The sequence below is a fragment of the Rhinolophus ferrumequinum genome, chromosome 12 (genome assembly GCF_004115265.2).
Source record: "Rhinolophus ferrumequinum isolate MPI-CBG mRhiFer1 chromosome 12, mRhiFer1_v1.p, whole genome shotgun sequence".
Lineage (NCBI taxonomy): Eukaryota > Metazoa > Chordata > Mammalia > Chiroptera > Rhinolophidae > Rhinolophus > Rhinolophus ferrumequinum.
The window spans coordinates 83,767,380-83,789,909 of NC_046295.1; the positions used below are offsets into that span (position 1 = coordinate 83,767,380).

At 55.8% G+C, this 22,530-nt stretch overlaps 1 protein-coding gene across 1 annotated transcript in view; it reads left to right on the top strand.

Annotated features, from left to right (window-relative positions):
* CACNA1B (calcium voltage-gated channel subunit alpha1 B) overlaps nt 1-22,530 on the top strand; it is a 158,929-nt gene that overhangs the window by 33,534 nt on the left and 102,865 nt on the right. The window contains 8 exon segments of the mRNA XM_033123225.1: nt 1,191-1,282; nt 2,576-2,728; nt 4,521-4,711; nt 13,065-13,168; nt 15,806-15,921; nt 16,579-16,635; nt 17,936-18,025; nt 21,506-21,715. Of these exon segments, the coding sequence (XP_032979116.1) occupies nt 1,191-1,282; nt 2,576-2,728; nt 4,521-4,711; nt 13,065-13,168; nt 15,806-15,921; nt 16,579-16,635; nt 17,936-18,025; nt 21,506-21,715 (1,013 nt within the window).

Genomic DNA, 22,530 nt, shown 5'->3' on the forward strand with positions numbered 1-22,530 from the left:
AGTCACTGAGAGCGGGAGGACTGGGGAGGGAGCAAGGTTAGCAGTGAGAGTCAGAAGTTCTTTAGTCTATTACCATGATGTAACAATGCTGTACTTAAAAAAAAAGTTACATTTTAAATACTTACATTAAAGTTTAAGAAAGAGTTTTTTAATTATATAATGCTTGATATGCTTTTTTTGATATCTAAGTGGAAATATTTAAAAGGCGTTTGGATATATGAGCCCAGAGTTTCAGATTTGAGTTAGAGATGTGTGTTTGGGAGAAATAAGCATACGGTGGTTCTCAAAGCTATTGGGTAGATCCCTATGGAGTATGCCCTGGGGCATCCAATTTTTGAGTCTGGTGTTGAAGGTAAAGCTGACAAGTGAGACCTAGAAGCAGCTCCCAAGGAGTTAAGAGGAAAACCAGAGAGTTGACCAAAGGGCAAGAGAAGAAACCATTTGAAGAAGGAGACTTAACTATTGGAATTGGCAAGAAGAAGGTTCGACACAGTCCTTCAGGGGAACAGTGGGGGTGAGAACCTAGTAGAACAAAGTTAAAGAGAGAGGAAAGGTAAGGCAGTGGAGAGAACAAGGATTGACAGTTTCAGTGAGTTTGGGTGTGAAGAGATCAGGAAAACATGCTGTGGTAAGAGGTGGATGTGGGATCTTCCATTTGTTTTAAAAATGGGAGACATTGGAAAATGTTTTTATGCTAATGGAACTGATTGAGATGGTTTTTCTGAGTCCTCTGAGCCCTCGATTCCACCTTCCTACCCCTTCTTCCCATGTCATCCTGAGATAGAGTGATGAGGGCAGGTATGGGGCCTGTGCAGGAGTCCCTCGAGCCCATTTACTCCCGTGCCCACTCATCACTGCCTCTCATGAGGCAGCTTGGACTGCAGTTGAGCTTGGTTTGGGGTCGTGGTTCAGGCTTGGACTCAGTTGGAGGAGAGACTCAAAGCCAGACCAGAGACCCAGTGTCCCCTCAGCGGCGATGCCTTTGAACTGGAGGGATGGTGATGCTGGCAAAAGCTATCGCTAACAGTACTGGTGAGGGCCCACAGCCTGCGCCAGCCCTGTGCTCACACAGTGGAGGCCAGAGACACAAGGTGCCATGCTCTTGGGAGAAAGGACACAGGTGGGAGGAGGGGTGTGTTATCTTCTCAACTCGGCGGGAAGCCCTCACTTTTCCCTTTTGTTCCTGCCAGGATCCTTGCCACGGCTGGCACAGACTTCGACCTGCGGACTCTGCGGGCTGTGCGGGTGCTAAGGCCCCTGAAGCTGGTGTCTGGGATTCCCAGTGAGTCTGGAGAAAGCAGTGCGACTCAAGCCTACCCGGAACACTGACCTCCTTCCCCACCCCACCATGGCCACGGCCACAGTCATGCCCCTAAGCAGGGCGCCCGTTGGCCTTGGTCACTCTGAGCTTGCCGCTTGAGCCCAGGGAACCAGGTGTGAAGAAGGGGGGAGCTGGCCTTTTCCAGTCGCTCCATCCTCCATGAAAGCCCAGAGGGGGACTCGGCTGCCCGAGATGGAAGCTTGGCTCCTCCTCGCACCCTCTGCCGTATTTCCAGCTCTTTGCTTCTTGTCCTGGGATTAAATGGCAGAGGAGAGGTTGGCCTGGGTGGTGGGGGCAGGGCCACTGGACACTGAGACCAGGTTCAGACACGTTCCTGGACTGGACAGGGCGATGGAGAGTCACCTCGGGAGCCACTGGCCACCCTGACCCCTGTTCCTCCAGTTCACTGGAAGTTTGGGGTTCGGTGTCCCTCAGGGCCTGGATGGGGGGACCTAGGCTGTGTCCCCCAAGGCCCTGCCAGGCAAAGGCTCAGGCCTGTATCCCAGGGCTGGGGCCGGGCTGGAAGTGGGGGTCATGGGGTTCCCCCCTCTGCCTAGTTGCTCTGGCCTGGACACACTCATACGCTATGGTCAGTGTTAAAACACTCCCGGGGCATGTCCTCTGCTTCACCTTCCCTAAGGAGCTGGGTGCACCAGGAACCCCTGAGCTCCCCTCCCAGCATTCCCTGCTCCTGCCTCCCAGCATTCCCTGCTCCTGCCTCCCAGGGTTCCCTGCTCTTCCCACCCAGCATTCCCTGCTCTTCCCTTCCATCATTATCTGCTCTTCCTTCCCAGCATTCCTTGCTCTTCTTTCCCAGGATTTCATGCTCTTTCCTCCCAGCATTCCCTGCTCTTCTCTCCCATGATTCCTTGTTCTTCCAGCATTCCCTGCTCCTGCCTCCCAGCATTCCCTGCTCTCAGCTTCCAGAGTCTTCTGCTTTTCCCTCTCAGGATTCCCTCATCTTCCTTCCCGGGACTCCCTGTCCTTGCTCCACCGGGAGCTCCACCAGCCCACACTGCCCGCTCAGACTCCAGGCCCTGACACCCCCGCGCCCCACTCCTGCCCCCAGGACCCTGTGGTTTGTCCCCACCCCGAGGGCTCTCGGCTCCGCCCTCACAAGCACTCCCTGTTCTGTCCTCCTTCCCCGCAGTCCCTGCTCTGCCCCAGCTCTGTCGTCTGTCACCGGGTACCCAGGCTCTTGCCCTTGCTCCCCCCGCCCCCCCCGACCTGCCTGCTGTCCTGCTCTGGCCGCAGGTCTGCAGGTGGTGCTCAAGTCCATCATGAAGGCCATGGTCCCGCTGCTGCAGATCGGCCTGCTGCTCTTCTTCGCCATCCTCATGTTCGCCATCATCGGCCTGGAGTTCTACATGGGCAAGTTCCACAAGGCCTGTTTCCCTAACAACACAGGTGAGGCCGCCCGAGCCCTCCACCAGGCCCCGGGTGCTTGGGTGCCTGCGGGGCGCCAGGCCCTGAGGGGAGCGTACCTTCCGGTGGGGACACACCCAGAAACCTGACACCTACAAACACAGACAGACACTAGATGCAGTCACTGCACATGTAGGAACTTCCAGGAAGGAAACTAAAGGGTGTTGAACTAGAGTGGTGTGGGGCCCACTCACCTCTGCCAAGGCGACAGCTGAACTCGGTGTGGAAGCCGAGTGAAGAGAGCGGTGTGGCCGCCTGGCCTGAGGGCTTGGGCTGCAAGTCACGGCAGATGCGGAAGGCAAAGCGAGGAACGACTGACGGGCCAACGTGGGCTTCAGCGCTGCGGCGGGAGCGCTGAATTTTATTCTGGGAGACGTGGGAAGACTTGCCGGCCTCTGGGTGAGAAGTGACACCATCTGGTGGCCGGGCTGCTGTGGGAGGCAGAGGCAGGGTTCAGTCTGAGCGTCCCTCAGCCCTGGACAGACGACGGAGGTGGTCGGTCAGGCCGGGTCCTGGCTGCATTTTGCAGTGAGGCTGCTTGGAGGCTGCATGTGGCACGGAAGAGAGAAGAGCTGAGGATGACACTAAGGTCTGGGGTCTGAGCTGCAAACAAAGAACAACACCCGTCTGGTCATCTCAGTAGATGCAGAAAAAGCTTTTACTAAAATTTAAATCATGATTTTTAAAATAGTCCTTATCAAACTAGAAATAAAAAGGAATTTTCTTAAACTCCCTAAGATTTCCTTGAACATCATGCTTTAAGTCTTGAGCTTTCCCTCTAAAGTCACGAACCAAATGAAGGCACACGCAGTCACTTGTGTCGAGGTGGCGCTGGTCGTCATGGCTCGTGGCAGGACACGAGAAAAAGAAGAAAAGCTACCCAGGACTTGAAAGGAGGAAGTGAGACTGTTCTGATTCACAGAACACAACTGTCTCCGTGAGACGACGACTGTGTAGTCTCCACGAGCATCTGTGAACATCAGGGCCGTTTGCCCCGACGGTGTGCTATTTGCCTTCTACACCTGGCTCTACACCTGGGCACCTGCTCCATCCTGGCAGGGCCTCAGCACTTCTCCCCTTTGATAGGACGGATTCCATGCAGTGACACATGTACTTATTTTAAGCAGTTTTGCCTCCCCTTTCTAGGACTGTGGGAGTGTGCCGCTTGCCTTCTTCAGTGCAGAGATTAGCACTGGTTTTCTGGTGTCGCCTTCACCCCCGGTTGGTTCCTGGCTGCCTTCCAGGTGCCAGCCAGTGGGAGCACGTCCACTCTGTGGGGCCGGGCCGGTGAGGCCTGGCTGGGGCCCCAGCCATCTCTGGACACATGTTGGGTGGGCTGTGGGTTGGCCTGCCTGCCAGGCACTGACAGTAGTGGCTGAGTCCAGCCTGGCACTGGCTGCAGAGCGATGTCAGGAGAGTCTTGGTGGCAGTTTGGCTTTGAGGGAGAGAAGTCAGCGTGGAGAGGCAGGACAAATTGATGGTTAGGAGTTTGTTTTGATTGTGAGATCAGTGAGTCCTGAGCATGTTTAAATGACGACGGGCAGGTGCCAGTCCTGAGGGAAGGGCTCACGAGTAGTTCCTGAGAGGGTAGGTGGGAGCTCAGGTGCAGGAGACTGTAGGCAAGAGGAGAGAGCAGTGTGGGTGTGAGGAGGGTTGGGAAGTTGAGGGAGGGCCCCCGTGGGGCCTGATTCCTGCCCGTCTGAGCCGGTCCCAGGAGGGGTGGAGCACTCCAGTGTCTGAGCCTGGGGTCTGTATACCTTTCTTGTGTTCCCAGATAAAGACCCAGTGGGCGACTTCCCGTGTGGCCGGGAGGCCCCTGCCCGGCTGTGTGAGGGTGGTGCCGAGTGCCGGGAGTACTGGCCCGGGCCCAACTTTGGGATCACAAACTTCGACAACATCCTGTTTGCTGTCCTGACGGTGTTCCAGTGCATCACCATGGAGGGCTGGACCGACATCCTCTACAACGTGAGTCCCTCTGGGCTGGCGCTCCTGGGTCCCGCGTGGGGTGGCGCCTGTGACCTGAGAGCCTCTCCGCAGCCTAGGTCCTTCCTTCAGACGGCTCCACCAGGGTCTACTCAGACTCTTGACCCTGGTCCTGGGGGCTGTTTTAGCCATCAGCTGACAGAATCACTCCAAGACCCTTCGTACAGAAGGTGATGCGGAGGCGGGTCGCTAGCTGCTGACACCAGCTGTCCGCCCTGCTGGGTCTTCTGGACGGAGGAAGGGACATGGGCCGGGGCCTCTCGCTGGCTCTGGGCTGTCGGGTGAGGCCGTGAGCAGCAGCAGGGCCGCGCTGGGCTGAGTCAGGAAGCTGCTCCCGCTGCTGGCTTGTTGGGAGGGAGCCTGTCGTGCACTTTGGCTTCCTTCCCCTGTGTCTCTGGTACTGACGCTCTGGTCTCCTCACTGTCGTCAGGATGGCAGCCATCTCAGCAGTGCATGGCAGTCGGGGTCTGGTGACCGTGACAGAAGTTGGGGATAAGCCTTGGGGTGCCAGGTCACCCATGTCACGCCCACCTTCCTTCCCCCCAGCAGTCCTCTGTCTTTATTGATGTGGTGGGCCCCCACCTGTTCCCTTTGGCCCGGGAGCCCGTCATCCTTCAGGGCATGAGGACAATTAAGCTAGTACCTTGGGGCTGTCGGAGGTGGAGAAGGATCACGCCCAGGAGCCAGGAACCTGGTGGGAAGGCCTGGCTGGTGGCCTCTGTGCCCGGGGGTGGGACCCTGGAGCACACGGTGCTTCACTTTGAATCTGTCAACTGGGGCCCAAGTGGGGTGTGGGCTGCAAGCCCCTGCAGCCCTGTGCTGGTGGCATGACAGGGGGCAGGAGTAAGGGCACACACTGGGACCGTCTGCGCTGTGTCCTGCGTGGGCTCGTGCAGACCCAGCTGCACCTCGGGGCTGGGCATGCAGCAGGCGCCGGCTCAGTGCACGGGAGGACTGCAGGAGAAGCTGGCCCAGGTCCCTCTGTGGAGTGGGAGTTGCGTCTGGTGACAGCTCTGTTTGATCGAGGGAAAAAAGAATGAGGACAAAGGCCGTGACGAGGAGCTTGGCTGTTCTCTCCCTACAGCCGATCAAGGAACAATTTCCACAAAGATGGACCCTAAAAATAGGTCTGAGCTGGCCACGTCCCTGCCAGCCCCACCCCAACGAGGGCCTGCCTGAGCCCGTCTCTGCCGCCTCAGTGCTGCCTGGGGCTTGGCCAGAGGCTCCGGGAACGCAGACTGCTGGGTTTCTGCCCTAGGGGGAGGGGCCGGGCAGGAAGCAGGCCCTGGGGCAGGAGGCAGCCATCAGGGAAGGGCCACGGGGTGCTGGGCACCTCCACATGCTGCTTGTCCAGTGGTGAGCAGGAGGCATTCAGTAACCAGGGCCCAGTGACAGCAACTGCTGTGACACAGAGAAATGAGGATGAGGGGCTGGGGACCAGTGAGAGGGCTCTGGGATAGCAAGGCCTGGGCGTCTGGAAGCCAGATGTGCACTTGCGATGGGCTGGTGCCTTGGGGGGTTGGCAGGCCACCAGGATGCTGTGCGGCTGGCGCCAGAGCTGGATGCACCGTCCACAGCGAGGGCCAGCAGGGTGGTGGCTGGAGATGAGACAGGCATTTTGAAGGTGATAAGTCAGCCGGTAAAGGAATACACATGGTCAGGCAAGTTAAGAAAGTTTAGGAAAATCTATTTTATTAAGAGAAAGTCTATCAGCTGAACAAAGACGGCTGCAGCCTGGGCTGTACATCCAGAGGAGACTCGCAGCCTCACAGGAGTAGGTGAGGGGGGTTTCATAGGGGCTGTGCTGCCAGGGTAGCATTATTAGAACAGAAAATGCTGACTGCCTGTAAGCCAGTAGCTGTTTTGTGGTGTTTTCTATTATCACAAGTTTGGCTCTGCCTGCAGCTACAGGCCAGCAGACATTTTGTTTTCTTGCAGACATGGCTCTATCTGTAAGTCAAGGTGTCTGAGTCCTGACCTTCAGAGACCTAACATTAAGTCAAAGTCTCTAACATTCAGAGACCTAACAGAAGGAGATTCTGTGGAGGGGGAGCCCAAGGAGAGGGGCTTTTGTGCTACCCCGGAGCAGAGGTCCGAGCAATGATGCTTGGACGTCAGGGCAGGAGGTGTGTATCTGCAGCTGCGGCCCAGACCCAGGTGGAGAGGACACTGGGTGTTGGGGGAGGCGTGTGAGTGTCTGTCGGGGACTGGCCATAGCCAGGAGCCCTTCAACATTCTGACCGGGGATGGTGGGGTCTGCTCAGTGCGGACTGCTGGGAACCGGGCAGTGGCCTGGGTCTCTCCCGATGGAGGAGAAATGGCGCGCCTGCACTTTGAGAAGTAACTGCAGTCCAGTGGAGGAGTGCTGGAGGAAGCCCCAGACTGCCCTGTGAGAGGCAAGTCAGCAGTAGGTCCTGTCAGCGGATGGATGCCAGGAGCCACTCGCCTTCCCCTCTCCTCCCTCCCCTACTCTGCTGGCCCAGGGGGTAGCAGCTTGACCCAGCTGAGGAAGGAGGAAGAGTGGGCAGAAGCGGGGAGGAGAGGAGAGGACAGGGGAGAAGAATTGAGGAGAGGTGGGGAGGGGTGGGGATGGGGGAAGAGGGTAGGGGTGGGGCGGGGGGGGGAGGAGGGGAGGAGGACTGGCGAGTATTTGGTGGTGGTGTCACGTTTTTAACTTCAGCCATTCCGATACGTGTGTAGTGACGTGTCGTCGTGTTGTGTCCCGCGCTTCATATGATGGTAAGCTTCGTTCATACCTCTTTGCCACGGGCACCCTGTCTCCACTGAAATATCTCTACAGCGTTTGCCCGCGGTCTGCTTGGATGGTTCTTCCACTGTGGAGTTGTCATATATTCTAGACACTAGTTCTGTGTCAGTGGCACGGTGTTTCGCTTCGGCTTTGGTTTGCAGTCCCCTGATGACTCAGAACGCCAACCACCCTTTATGTGCTCCTTACACCACTTACACGTCTTCTTTGGAAAATGTAATCAGAGACTTGGTCCATCTTACAATTGGGCTACTTGTCATTTTATTATTCACCTGAAAGATTTATTTTTATATAATGGATCCAGACTCTTGTTCAGACACATGACTTGCAAATGTTTTCTCACATTCTGTGGGTAGTTTCTTTCTAGATGGTTTCACTTGAAGTACAAAAGATTTTTGTTTTGATGAAATACAGTTTTTCCAGTTTTCTTTTTACCACTTGTGCTGTTGGAGCTCTATCTAAGAATCCATTACCTAATCCAAAATCATGAAGATTTATTCCTATGTTTTCTTTTAGATTTTTCTAGTTTTTGCTTTTGTATTTAGGTCTATGATCCATTTTGAGTTAATTTTTGTACATGGAGTGAGGTGGGGTCCAGCTTCATTCTTTTGCATGTGGATCCCCAGTTGTCCCAGTACCATTTGTTGAAAAGACTCTTCTTTCCCCACTGAATTGTTTTGGCACCCTTGTTAAAAAATCAGTTGATCATAAATGTAAGGGTTTATTTCTAGATCATCAATTCTATTCCATTGATCAATATATCTATTCCTTTTTGGGGTAGTTTAGGGGAAAGTTTTAAAATGACAATTTCACTTTCCTTAATTAAGAGACTATAAAATTTATCTCTTTTATATCGTGTGAATTGTGATAGTCTGTGTTTTTTGAGAAACTGATCTGTTTCATCCACATTGTTAAATGTATGTGGAGTCGTTTGTGGTATTCATGACCCGTTGATGTTTGCTGGGCCTGTAGTGACAGCCCGTTTCAGTCCTGATATTGATCTTTTGTGTCTTCTCTCTTTGTCCCCTTGGTCAGCATTGCTAGAGGTGTGTCAACTGATTTTTTCCAAAGACCAATTTTGTTTTTAATTGATTTTCTCTGCTGTTTTTGTTTTCAATTTTATTGATTTCTGCTTTTGTCTTTATTGTTTACTTTTTTCTGCTTGATTTGTGTTTATGTTACTCTTCTTCTAACTGCTTCAGGTGTAAGCTTAGAGCATTGATTTGAGACCTTTTCTATTTTGTAATAAATATATGTATTTAGTGCTATAAATTTCCCTCTTGGCACTACTTTAGCTGTGTCCTTCAAATTTGATATATTGTATTTTCATTTTCATTCAGTTCAATGTATTTTAAAAGTTCCCTTCAGACTTCCTCTTTGACTCATGGATTATTTAAAATTGTTTTGTTTACTTTGTGTTTGGAGAGTTTCCTGTTATCTTTCTGTTATTCATTTCTAGTTTGATTCTATGATGGTTAGAGAGTACACTGAATTTGGAAAAAAATGTAAATTTTAAAAAATTTATTGAGGCTTGTTTTTTGGCCCAGGATATGATCTATCTTAGCATATGTTTTGTGGACACTTGAAAGTAATGTGTATACTGATGTGTGTGTGTGTGTGTGTGTGTGTGTGTGTGTGTATGTGTGTTTCAGTCTATTGCTGTTATCATTTCACCATTTCAAGTGAAGTGTATAAACCTTAACTTCTTTACATTTCTTTACCCACCCCGATTTATAATATAATTATCTTAAACGTTTTCCCTGTACATATATTTAGAACTATATCAGAATATGTTATAATTTTTGCTACCACCGTCAGACATAATTTAGAAAACTCAAAAGGACAAAGAAAATCTATTAACCTCATTTTTACTCTTCATTATTCTTTTTTCCTTCCTAATGGTCAACAATTCCTTTTTTCATCATTTTCTTTCTGTTTAGAGAATTTTATTAGCTATTGTCTCAGGGTAGATCTCCTGGTGACATATTCTCCTAATTTCCCTAGTTTTTATATGAGAACGTCTTGATTTTCACATCATTCCTGAAGGATATTTTTGATGGGTGTAGGTGTCTGGATTGACAATTTTCTTTCAGCACCTGGTAAGTATTGTGCCACTTTTTTTCTGACTGCCATGTTTTATGATGAGAAATTTTTAAATTTTTTTCCCCCCATAAGTGAGGTGTCATTTCATTCTTGCCACTTTCAAGATTTGAAATTTTTCTTTAGTTTCCTAAGTTTGACTATGATATGTCTTACGGACTTCTTTGGGTTTATCCTGTTTGGCACCACTTAGCTTCTTGAATCTGTAGGTATGTTTCTTGCCAAATTTTGGAAGTTTTCAGCCATTAATTTCTCTGAGTACTTTTCAGCCTTCTTCTCTTTGTCCTGTACTCTGCTACTCTGATGACATGAATATTATCTCTTCTGTTACAGTCCCACAGGTTCTTAAGACTCTGTTTTGGTTTTTCCTTGATACTTTTTTTGTTTGTTTTGTTCTGTTCATTTTTTAAGTGTTTTCTCTCTGTTCATAAGAGTGGGTAATTTCTATCGTTTTTTGTTACTGTTCACTGATCTTTCCTCTGTCCCCTTCATTTGTTGTGCCTTTCAATGGAAATTTTTATTTTAGTTATTTTATTTTTCAGTTCTAATTTTCTAAGTTTTGGTTCTTTTTGTCATTTATTTATTTGCTGATACTATTTGTTGAGACTGTCTATTTTTTCATGTTTTAAGTATGTACACAATTACTCTCTGAAGCATTTTTATGATGGCTACTTTAAAATCTTGGTCAGATACTTTTGTCCTCTCTGTCATCTCAGTGTTGGCAATCTGTATCAGTCAGGGTTCTCCAAAGAAATAGAACCAATAGGATGGAAAGTGTGTGTGTGTGTGTGTGTGTGTGTGTGTGTGTGTGTGTGTACATATATGAGAGAGAGAGAGAGAGAGAGAGAGAGAGAGAGAGAGAGAGAGAGAGAGAGAGAGATTTATTATTAAGAATTGACTCCTGTGACTGTAGAGGCTGGAAAGTCCAAGTCTGCAGTTTAGGCGATGAGGCCAGGACCCACTAGAGCCAATGGTGCAGAAGAAGTACGAAGGCAATCTACCAGAGTATTTTCTCTTGGAGGAGGGTCTGTCTTTTTTTTCTATTCAGGTGTTCAACTGACTGGATGAGGCGCACCACATTATGGAGGGCAATCTGCTTTACTCTATTAATTATACCATTAATCTTATCCAAAAACGGACTTTCAGAACCACTCAGAATAATGTTTGACTAAGTATCTGGCCCCCCACAGCCCAGTCAAGTTGACACATAAAATTAACCAGCACAGCATCTATTGATTGTCTTTTTTCCTTGTTTGCGCTCTTCCTGGTTCTTGGTATGGCAAACGAGTTTCATCTGAAAACTGGCCATTTTGGTATGTCATGGCACCCTGGATCTTATTTAAACCTGTTTCAGTTCTGTCAGGGGTTCTGTCACTGGTTGATGCCTCGCTACTGCAAGGTGGGACGGGAAGTCGAGTTTCCCCACTTGGCCTCTGTTGGCACTTTGTGGGTGTCTCCCCCTTTCTGCTGGGTGGGGTGGTAGTTCTGGCTCCCCAGTGTGCCTCTAGAAAACTTTCCTGGGTAGGGTTAGGTGTGCTTCCTTCTTGCTCTCCACATGGTCTCTACTATGAGTGTGTGTGGGGTGGTGTGTGGCCTTGTTGCTACTGGCTGGTGGTGCAAATCCTCAGTCTCCATGAGGCCTTTCTGGCAGCAGCTCAGTAGGGAAGAGGGAGTCCAGGCTCCCTCCCCGCATGGCGTCCGCTCATACCACAGAGGTGGGGTGCGATAGGAGAGGTGTCAGTACCCCCTTGTCAAGGAGGAGGCGCCCGTTCCCTGCTTGTCCTTCTCTGGCATCAGCCTGGCTTAGGGTGTGGGGAGGTTGGTTGCATCCTTACAGGCTGGGGTCAGGGAGGAAGTGTATGCTCCCTCTGAGCCGTTGTTGGCAGGGTGGAGGTGCACCAGTTTTCTGTGTTGTGTCTGGCTGGAGTAATGCAGTTATTGTCTAAAAGTTTTCTGTCTTGCTGGGCTGCTCTCTTCCCAGTCCTGTGGTTAGAGAGAATGCTGGCTTTTGTCGCTGAATTTCTTCCTGTGCCTATTGGCACGTCCAGGTTGCAGGTTCTTCAGCTACAAGTCTGGGATATATGAGGCAAGAAACAAACTGACCGTGGGCCCAGAGGTCCCGCTGGTCTGCCTTCTTTTCTTTTCTCCACCTTTTCTGAATCTTCTTATATTTGTTCTTTATGGGATGTCCAGGATATTAGAAGAGTATGTCTGCTTCATCTTCCCAGACGTGGGAGTCCTGCTTCGATCTGTTTGGTGTGTCAGGCTGAGACTAGAGTGGCCTGGCTCTTGTACGAATGCCCTGTTAGAGAGGGGAAGTTCAGGAGCCCAGCCCTTGAGTATGTGAGGAGGCTGAGGCTGCATCAGCTCTTCTCCTTCTCCCCAGGAAGGAGCAGGTTTTGAGGGTGTCCTTCAGGGAGATTGTTGGATGTGGTCAACGATCCCAGCTCGGAGTAGCTCATGGGTCTGGCAGAGGTGTGGTCAGGGAACGTGGATGGCACTTAAGAGTTGGGAGTCCGAGTGTCTGTTCTGGGTCACTGTCCAGTAATCAGAAGCCACAGGTGTGGTCAGTCCAGGGGACCTGAGACTTCCAGGGGTCGAGTCTGTAACGCTGCCCAGACCAGCAGGTGCAGAAGGGTAGGGGTCCCGACAGTAGCCTCTGGAGATCAGCCCCAGCCTTAGGGCTGTCCTGACTCTGTCCTGCTCAGGCCCTGACCCCTGACCTGTGAGCTGTCCCCTGAAAGAGGTACTAAGGGGCCAGGTGGTTGCCCAGCATGCACTCACATACACCCTCTGGGTCCACTTCTGGCGCTAGACACGGATGGAGAGAGGCTCTCTGCCCTCTCAGCCAAGTCTACTGGGGACCCATAAACACAGACAACAACTGGAAATGAATGAGGTTCGGAGGAACTCACCCTTCTGTGAGCTGTGCTGCAGAAACCAGTCGGTCTGGGGTGATGGTCCTTCTTTCATTTGTTTATGTAGATCACGCCTGAGCACGGGGCCCCGTCTCAGACTAGGCACATGGCACAGGCTGTGCCCCGGGATCCTGGGGGCTTGCTGTTGGTCTGGGGCACATGTGGCACAGGCTGTGGAGCTGCTGCAGACAGAATGTGAGCCTCGGGCCCTGGGGCCTGTGGGCTCCACACAGCAGCTGCCTCGTTAGTCCAGCAGCCTGGGAACCGCAGGGGAGGGAGAGGTCCTTGCAGAACCAGGCATGTGGCCCTCAGGTGCGCTGGGCAGCCTGTGGCTCCCTGGGATGACCCCACAGCTGGCCAGTGGCCAGGAGTGCTGAGCATCCTCAGTGCTTTGGGAGCCACAGGCCCAGAGAGCTCTGTGGGGCGTGGCAAGTGGTGGTGGCTGTGGGTCCTTCCTGGATGTGCCCTCCCAGACCCTGGCAGGTGCCGCAGAGGGGCTGGGGCTGTGCCTGGTGACCAGGCCTCCCCGCTCATGTGCTCTTGTTTCTAGACAAACGATGCCGCTGGAAACACTTGGAACTGGCTCTACTTCATCCCTCTCATCATCATCGGCTCCTTCTTCATGCTCAACCTGGTCCTGGGAGTGCTCTCAGGGTAAGAGGCACGTGGACCTGTGTGCTGCCTGTTCTCAGGCGGGGGGAGCTGGCGGAGTCAGACGCAGGCCCGGCCCGGCTTGGCCACACGGCTTACGCTCCATGGTGGTCTCGCTCAGCACCCTGAGCTCTAGGCAGCCTTTCCCTTCTGCTGCCATCCCGACCCTCCCTCGCCTGCCCCCGTGCCCTGTCCTCCTTCCCTCTGTCCCGTTTCTGGACGGCACCATGGCCTCTGACTCGGACCACAGAGGTGGGGGGGGATAGGGGCTGCTGCTGCCTCTCGCCTGGGCCCACGGCAGGTTTCTGGGCAGCTGTGCCCTGAGAACAAGGGGAGTGGCCCTGAGTCTCCATCTCGGTCACTACTGGCTCCCCACCCCAGTCCTGTTGCCCCCTCCGGTCACCTGACTTCTGGCTCCTCCAGTAGTGGTCAGGGTGGTCGCAGTGCTGGAAGCCCTTCTTTCAGAAAGGTGTTTCCCGACCCCACTCTGGGAGTGCAAGAGAGCCCACCTGTGGACGCAGCTGTGAGTGTGTGCTGCCCTCCTCAGCCGAGGACGTTGCTGGGACAGAGGCAGAGGGCATCGGGCCTGGCCCCCTCCCCACCTTGTTGTCAGACTCCCCTCCACCCACCCTGATGCTTCCTGCTCAGGCTCAGGGCTTGTGTGTGGGCTGGAAGGAGAGCCTGGAAGACCCCAGGGACAGTGGTCACACTAGCTTGGGAAGGACAGTGGCTGGGTCCAAGGCCCACATGCTCCGGCTCTGGGATGTGTCCTTTGTCTCGCCCTGTCCTGGGCATGTCACTAGCATGTCCTTCCAAGCCCCTCCACAGGGACACCCATAGCGCAGGGTGGATGTGGAACTCCTGCCTGGGAGCTGTATGTCTGAGCTAGATGGGGGGCCGGGGCTAGAGAAGGCTCCTGGGGAAAGGGCATCTCAGCGGAGACCCCAAAGGGACCAGGAATGGGCTTGGCGAAGGAGGGAGGGGACTTCCAGGCAGACAAGAGCTGAGTGGGGGCCCAGAGGTACAGAGGATGGGGAGTGGGCTGTGGGGACCCTCAGAGCCGGAGCCAGACTGTGGTGGGGAGTAGGCTGGGGGCTGCTGGGGGCTGCAGCACGGGCTCTGCACTGCAGACAGCTCGGGGGGCAGGTTGGCAGGGACACAAGTGGGTCTGTGGTGGGCGGGAGAACAGCCTGCATAGGACAGCTCTGTTTGGCCAATGGAGAATGTGCAGAAAGGTGTGGGGGTGGCAGGGGACGCTGGGGCTCGGGTCTATGTCCCCGGTCCTCTTCCACCTGGCCTCTGGGTGCTTTTCCTCATCAGGCTTGGCTGAGCCTCCCTCAGGTTTCCAGGTGCAGCACAGGACCGCAGGGTTCTCTCCCAGTCCCCCAGACAGGGAACCCCTAGAGCCAGCGGTCAGCACTGAGCAGGTGGGTCCCCCGGTGGGGTCGTGCCAAGGCTGCGGCGGTTCGATGCCCCTGGACAGCCAGGCTGGGAAAGGCCTGGTCCAGCCACAGCTCTGCCATGTCTGGGTGAGAGCTGCCAAGGGGGCTTGTTTCCGTCCTGGGCTCTCACCCTCCCATGTCCCAGACAGCATCATTGGTGACTCCTCGTGACCCTTCCTGGTGAGGGGGAAGCCTCAGAGGGTAGGTCCCTTGCCACCTGCCACGGGGGGAGGGGCCACTGCACTGACTTTCTGCTGGTGGCCCTCAGACTGACTCAGTAGTGTTGTCACTGCCCTACCCTTACCCCGTAGACCCTCCTGCTCCCATAGATTCATGACTTAGGGGGGTGGGAGGTCCAGGCAGGAGCGGCTTCCTCTCATTGCCAGGGTTGCCGCAGCTCAGGCCCTGGTGGATGCTTGCCACAGGCTAGAGGTCAGGCCTGGTCAGAGCCATGCTCTCCCTGTTGCCGTGGCTGTGTGCCAGGCGTCAGGTGTGCCAAGGCCCTTCCACAAGCCCAGCTGCTTTTCCTGGAAGAGAACTGCTGAGAACAGGCATTGCTGTTCTGCTGTGGGGTGCGCCCGCCTGCCCTTGGGGGACCTGGATCCTGCCCCAAGCCTGAGCTTGAAGGCGTGGCCACGCTGGACGCACGTGTGTGCGTGCACACTCTTGTGCCTATGTGTGAACAGCTGCCTTCTGACACCACGAGCCTGCAGGATGGCTGGGGGGGGGGCCGACGCTGCGCCCTGAGGGCCAGAACAGCTCCCTACTGCTTGCCGTGTGCCTCAGCAGTTCCGTCGGGGAGCCTAGTGGCTCTAGAATGTCCTCCTGTGTCCCTGGCCCGCCCTCACCCAGCCCTTCCCGTTCCTGTCTGTCCCGTCTTTCCCTTCTCCTTCTGGCAATGGCTTTAGGTCTGAACCAGTGGAAGAAACAAAGTGAAAGTTGTCATGTGGTGAATTCTTGTTCAGAAGCTCCTCTGTAGGATGGCAGATGACAGGGCTGGCATGCAGGGGGGCAGTGGAATTGTGCCTGTGCTCTGGAGCTGGCTCTCTGGGGACCGAGGTGCTGCCTCACTGCTGTGGGAGCCTGAGCAGGGCGGGTTCCCCTGTGCCCTCCCAGTGCCCAGGTTAGAAGAGGGCTGACCTGGAAGGGCGTGGCTCTGCCCAGCTCACTCCCTTGGCCGTCCGGCCCCGCCCCACAGGGAGTTTGCTAAGGAGCGTGAGCGGGTGGAGAACCGCAGAGCCTTCCTGAAGCTGCGGAGGCAGCAGCAGATCGAGAGGGAGCTCAACGGGTACCTGGAGTGGATCTTCAAGGCCGGTGAGAACGGCACTGCCGCCAGTTCCCTCTCCCCACGTCCTCTTTGGCCGCCAGCTGGGGACAGTGGCCCTGGGGGCACAAGGCCAGTCTGGCGGAGGAGAACTGAGGTCCTCTGAAGGGGCTTTGCAGTGCAGAGTGCTTCTCCAGCTCACCCAGGTGCCCGCACCGGCGGCCAGGTGGCGCTGGGGCTGCACGCCTTCCCAGTGCAGGGCCCGGCTCGGCCCAGGCGAAGCTCGTTCAGCCTGTGAGACCCGTGTTTGGCCCTTAACTTTGCGCGCCTGGAGCCTGGGGCTGCTAAGTGCCCGGCCTCAGGCCCGGCCGCAGGCCAGTGCTGCGTCCTCCACGTGGGGCACCCGCTCTGCCTCCTCCGGCTTCACAGGTGCTGGTCAGTGGTGAGCCCACCTACTGGGTGGCCGCTGTCAGGGGAGGGTGACTTGTGAGTGGGGACACGCCAGGCCCTCTTCACGGGGCACTGTCGGTGGGACACACCGAGGGAGAGCTCAGCGGGGGCCACAGGTTTCTGGAATGTACGGCCCCGCACGCAGGGTGCTGCACCTGGCAGGGTCTTGCAGCAGGTGCGCGTGCGCCGGCGTGTGGGGGGTGGGCCCTTGTCAGGCAGCACCCGGAGGCCCGACCTGAGCCGTGTCTCACTCGCAGAGGAGGTCATGCTGGCCGAGGAGGACAAGAATGCTGAGGAGAAGTCCCCTCTGGATGGTAGGTGACAAAGGCGCACTGGCACTCTGAGAGATCCGGGCGCTGGGAGGTCTGCGGGCGGGGCTGGGCTCCCTGTCACTGTCTGGCCCTGCCTTCCCGTGTGTGTGGGGGTTGCGGGGCGGCATATTAATCGCGGTCTTAGCGGGGAGCGCAGAGGCTGCACGTGGGCGGCTGCAGGGGTCCGTTCCCGGGCTATCGCGTGGGTTTTTTATTTTTCTTTACGGATAAGTCCCAGTTTTTATGGACTTCCTAGACTATTAGTTGTCCAGTTGACACAGGTGACTGTTGTTAGGCCTCGTGCGGAGGAGAGCGCCCGGTGGTGCGGAGCGCCCCACGTGCACACGTTTGCGTGCTCGTGCACGAGCCTCTGCTGTGCCGGAAACGTGCGCGTGCGGTCCTGGGCACAGCCCTTCGGTGGGGAGGCCTGTGCCGGTCAGCGGCACGCTCCTGGGGACCCGCGTGCCATGCACCGAGCAGCCGTGGTTGGTGGTGGGCTCCGCACGGCCACGCCTGCCGCGTCCCGGCGGCCTGTTCGCACAGCACAGCCCGAGAGCTGTGTCGTCCAACACGGCTGCTCACACGGGACTGTGTAAGCATCCACGTCAGTACATTACGAGGAAATGAGAGACAAGTCCACCGCTTCTGTCCCGCTCGCCATGTTTCAGGTGCTGAGTGGCCAGATGGAGCTGGTGCTACCATGTTAGTCTGTGAGGACAGAACCAGCTTTAAACCTGCTGGTCTAAACCACGCTGTGTCTGTCTTCAGGGCTCAGGGTGATGCTGCCCCCCCCCTCGCCCCGTGGCTACGGAAAGACATACCTGGGGCCATTGGGGCTGGGGCCCCATGCCGTGGTCACCGCCCTGGCTGCCAGCAGAGCCCCAGGACCAGGAAGACTGCCCTCTCTTCACACCCACTGCTCAGGACAGGGCCACACAGCCCAGCCACCCCTGCCATGGTCCCAGCAGGGTGCACACCTGGGGCTCTGAGCAGGTCTGCAGGTCTGACCGATCGTCTGGCCTCACCTGTCCTTGGACTGTGAGCTGCTGGGGCAGCTGCGGCCTGTCCCCACTGACATCATCATGAAGAGAAGGAAAAGTGGAGCCCACCCTCAAAATTCCTTGTCCCTGTGCTCTGAGGACCAAGAAGGGCCCCCAGGGACCCGCAGTTGTCCTTCCTCCCTCAGCTTTGGCTTCAGGATAGGTCAGGACGGGCCACCAGTCCCTGGAGGAGCGTCACCTTCTCAGCTGACGGACCCCCGGATCCGCTCACACAGTTCCCTCGCACCCTCTGTTTAAAGCAGTGTTGAAGAGAGCAGCCAGCAGGAAGAGCCGGAACGACCTGATCCACGCAGAGGAGGGCGAGGACCGGTTTGCAGACCTCTGTGCTGTGGGTGAGTCTCTTCAGGTCCTCCTGGCTCTGTGGGGCCCGTGACTGGGTACAGAAGCCACCCAGCTGCCTGCGGGTCACCCAGGCATCGCAGCTCTCTGGGCCACCCCTCCGCTCTGCCCTCCCGTCTGGTGGGTGGGCTGTGCGTCCAGCTCCTGGCAGCCCCTTGCTCGTCCCTTTCCATACACCTCGCTGGCTGCTGACTGCTGGCTGCTCGGGGCTCTGCCACCCGTCAAGTGAACATGGAGCCCTCCAGCCTGTCCCAAGGCTGGAGACCGCTGGTGTCCCTGACTCTGGAGAGACTGAAAGCTTCTGGTCACCTCTCTCCTAAACCCATCTGTCGTCCATGTTCCTGGAGCACGCTGCCTCCGAGGCCCCTGCCTTCACGCGTTTCTCCAATGGTAAAAGGAAACTTCCGGATAGTTTATCCCGCACAGCCTTTCTTGTTCCCTGCTGTCAGTGGTGCCAGGGCACCCTATTGTGCCTTGGATGGCAGGGGAGGCTCAGCCCAGGCCCCGCCTTCAGCCGGGCAGGGGTGGGGCTGACAGTGCAGGGGCCGGTTTTCGCTGAGTGACATCGTTGCCCCGCAGTCTGAGTGGGCCTGAGGTAGAACATGATTCCCGTTCCGTCGTTGCTTTGCTGAGAAAGCAGTCTTTAATGGAGTCACTTGTGTTTCTCGGGGTTGTTTGCTTTCCCTCTCCTACCCCGCCCGGGCCCCCTAAAGCCCTGTTAATAGCTGAGAGTCTACCCTCCATTTCTCCACACTCGTCCCATGTCACACACGCACATGCATGTGCACATATGTCGACTTTCGGGCCCCTGCATGTTACAGAAGTGATTTCATACACGTCCCCCCCCCCACATGTAAACGTCCCCATCAATCAGTCTTAATTCTGATTTGCAGTGGTGAGTGGCCTGTGGCCTGCGTGCTACGGCCTCACTGACTCATCAGCTGCCCCCACTAGGTCCTTGGTTTATTGGTAGGTTTTGTTTTCTGCCATGAAAAGTGCTGCCCCCAAATCCGGTAAATGTCAGCCCTTCCTCAGCTGACTTGCCTCTGCGGATAGGTCCCCAGGGGCAGGGCTGCTGAGGCCACGGGTATGTTTGTCCCGTTTTGGGATGCTGCTTTCCAGAATGGCCCGATGACGTCACCCCCACCCACAGTGCAGGAGGACGCAGCTGCCTTTGACTTTTGCCAGTTTGAGGCCAATTTGGTGATTATAAAGTGATACCTCCATGGGACTATAATTCTCATTTCACTCACCGCTAGTGATTTTGAACCTCTTTTTAAGTGTGTTTCTCACTTTAATTTGGGTTTTGATGACTCTTCATATGCCCTGTCCATTTTTCTTTTGGGCTGTTTCTTTGTTAATAAGAGACTGATATACATGTTGTGGATCGGAATTTCATTAGGATTTTAAAACTTTATCATGTGTGTGATGATCCCTCTATTCCTATTTTACCTAGAGTTTTTATGGTGATTTTGTAAAATGGAGAGCCTTTAAAAAATCTTTTTCTATGGCTTGAAGTCATTTAAATCACACCTAAATTACCTGTTCTTTGAAGATGAGATAAAACTGTGAATCCATCTAGCTGAGAAGTAGAAAGCACTTGGGCCAGTTTTACAAATTACACTTTGTTGGGAAACCGTCCGAGTTCTTGGCCTCCAAAGAGGTGCACGTGGTACTGTCATGCTTTGTCTTCGCTTATGTGTTCATTCACTCAACATACGTGTCAGGGGCCCATCGTGAGGCGCTGGGGCTGCAGCACCGAACCAAACAGGACCTTCGTCTTTGGAGTTTCTATTCCAGTGGGGACAGCAGCCAGCGAAGCAGATACCAAGTGAAATGTATGCAAAGGACAGAGAGTAGGAAGGCAGTGGGGCTTGAAGTGTCTGGGGTGCTGGGATGCTAAAGGTATGGACGTGGAAGGCTTGGAGGGTTGCCTTTGAGTAGAGCCGAAGGAAGTGAAATCAGCCCCAGGGACACCTGGGAGAGAACATTCTGAGCAACAAGTGACGTGCTCCGGAGGCAGGAATGTCACGGAGGCCAGTGTGGCTGGAAAGAAGTGATGTGGGAAGGGGTGGCAGGCAGAGGAAGTCCGAGGGTCACGGTGGGCTGGGGCTCAAGAGGGATTAGCAGCCATGGTGGGTCTGCAGAGGGAGATGTCAGCTGGCTACAGCTGCCTGGCCAGGGACTGGAGTGCAGAAAGGGAGGCAGGGGACCAGTCTGCAGGCCGCTGTAGGAATCCAACAGATGGTGGCTTGGGTCTGGAGGTGGCAGCCAAGGGGATGTTAAGTGGTCGCATTCAAGATATATTTGGAAGACAAGCCCAGAGAATTCGCTGACCAACTGGACGTGGGCGTGAGAGGAGACTGTCAGGACAGCTGCAGTGGAAGTGTCTCCGGGATGGGGCACTGCGGACAAGTGCGCTGTGGGTGGTGGGGGGGTCTCCTGTCCGGCATCGGGTTAGGACATGTGCATTTGAGAGGCATGTTGGAGAAGCAGTGGAGTGTCAGGGGCACTGATGTGTTTGTCCAGTGTGTGTCTGGGCTGGAGACCTGACCAGGGCGCTGTGGCTGTGCAAGGGGTTCACAGCGCCTCCCTCTTGCTGCTCAGAGCCCAGGTCCTGCTGCGACACAGTCCCCTGGAGTGGCCGTTAGAGCGAGCAGCTGTGGGTGCCACTGTGGCCTTGTGCCTTTGCCCCAGGGAACATGGGTGTGGCTGTGGGCACGTGGGCATGGCTTGGTGTGGGCCCTGGGCAGATGGTGGCAAAGGGCAGCAGCCTAGGAGGCTCTTCTGGCAGAGCTGACTGGTTCTCACTGCTCGTGTCCAGTGCATCACGAGGGGGCTGTGGGTCCCCTTGGGCAGGGGGCCGGCTCTGCAGGAAGCGTACACGCTTGGCCTAGGCCGGGCAGAGCGGGCGTGGGGTTGGGGGCTTGCCCCACCGAGTCTCCCGGGAGTCAGTACTGGGCTGTTGGGTCCTGCTCGCGGTGGTGCGGTGCCCGACAGAAGCCACGGAGCAGACGAAGCGGAGGGGCCTTGCTGCGTTCCAGTACAAGTCCCTACAAACGTGTCGGGTGGTTGCTGACCCGACTCAAGGAGGGCGGGAGGGTCGGAGGCAGCAGAGGAGGAGCTAGGGGCCTAGGGGCATTGGGGCTGTGCCTGGAAGGTGTCCGGCGGTGCTGAGACACAGGCGGCAGTTCCAGTCCAGGGTCTGCCATCGGAGCCCAACAACCATGGTGCCCCACGAGGATCTCGGTTCCCTCATGGGGGAGGGAACTGCGGGCAGGGCGGTTGGCACATTGTGTGTGTGCTTGGAACTGGGGCGTTGAGCCAGGCCTGGGGGCAAGTGTCCCTGAAGGTGGCGTTTGGGGTCACGTGTGTAGTCGGCTGTCCTCACGTATGTGCAGTGGGGTCCTGTCCCGGAGGTGGCTGCAGGCACGCGTGTCTGCCGCGGCGACCTCACGAGCCCTCTTCCGCAGGCTCCCCCTTCACCCGGCCCGGCCTCAAGAGCGGGAGGACTGACAGCGCGTCCTACCTGCGCAGGAAGGAGAAGAAGTTCCGGTTCCTGGTGCGGCGCGTGGTGAAGGCGCAGAGCTTCTACTGGGCGGTGCTGTGCGTGGTGGCCCTGAACACTTTGTGCGTGGCCATGGTGCATCACAAGCAGCCGCAGCGGCTGACCACGGCGCTGTGTACGTAGCCCCGCCCCGGCCTTTCCGTGCTGCGGGTGCCGAGCCGGGAGCCCCGCCGGGAGCCCCGCGCCCCATCCCGGCGCCGCCCGGACCCCCAGTGCACCTGACTAGACCCCTGTCCGTCAGGGCAGGGTGAAAGGGCGCCTGGCAGGGAAGTGAGTGGGTGACCAGGCCAAGCTGAGCCTTAGTGGCCTGGGCTTAGACAGCTCACAGGACGGAGTCCGCTAATGACTTCTGTCCCCAGGGGTCAGCTCCATTCACCCCGCCTCGGTGTCTAGTGACCTGGACACAGGGCTTGGGGCTCTGCGTGGGAGTCCTGTGTGCCTGCAGCCAGCTGAGGGGCCCAGGGGAGCCCTCTGTCCAGAGAACCCTCCTGACTGTCCTGCCCCAGCGGGCCTGCCAGGCTCTCTCTGTGGGACCAGGAGCCTGGATGGCTGCTGCGGGCTCTTCTGAGCTGTAGACTCTGGAGGCTCCCCAGGCCCTGTGACAGTGTGCATGGGATGGGACTCTGGGCTGCAGTCCCCACACCCTCATTGAAATCTGTGTCTTACATGATGGGAAGGGTGAGAGGTGGCAGAAGCAGGGCGCGGGTTCAGGTTCCAGAGTGACAGTGGGGGTGCAGCTGCTGTGCCCTGAACTGCCCACGCTTGCCTCTGGGCATGTGTCCGGGGGCCACAGTGTTCAGTATCTCCTAAGTCCTCAGACTACTCCCCCACCTTTGGGGATTGGGTGGGCGCCAGGGAGACAGCTTCCTCTTGCCGCAGCAGTGGGCTCCCTGGCTGGGCCTTTTCTCCCACAAGAGAGCCGGTGGTGCC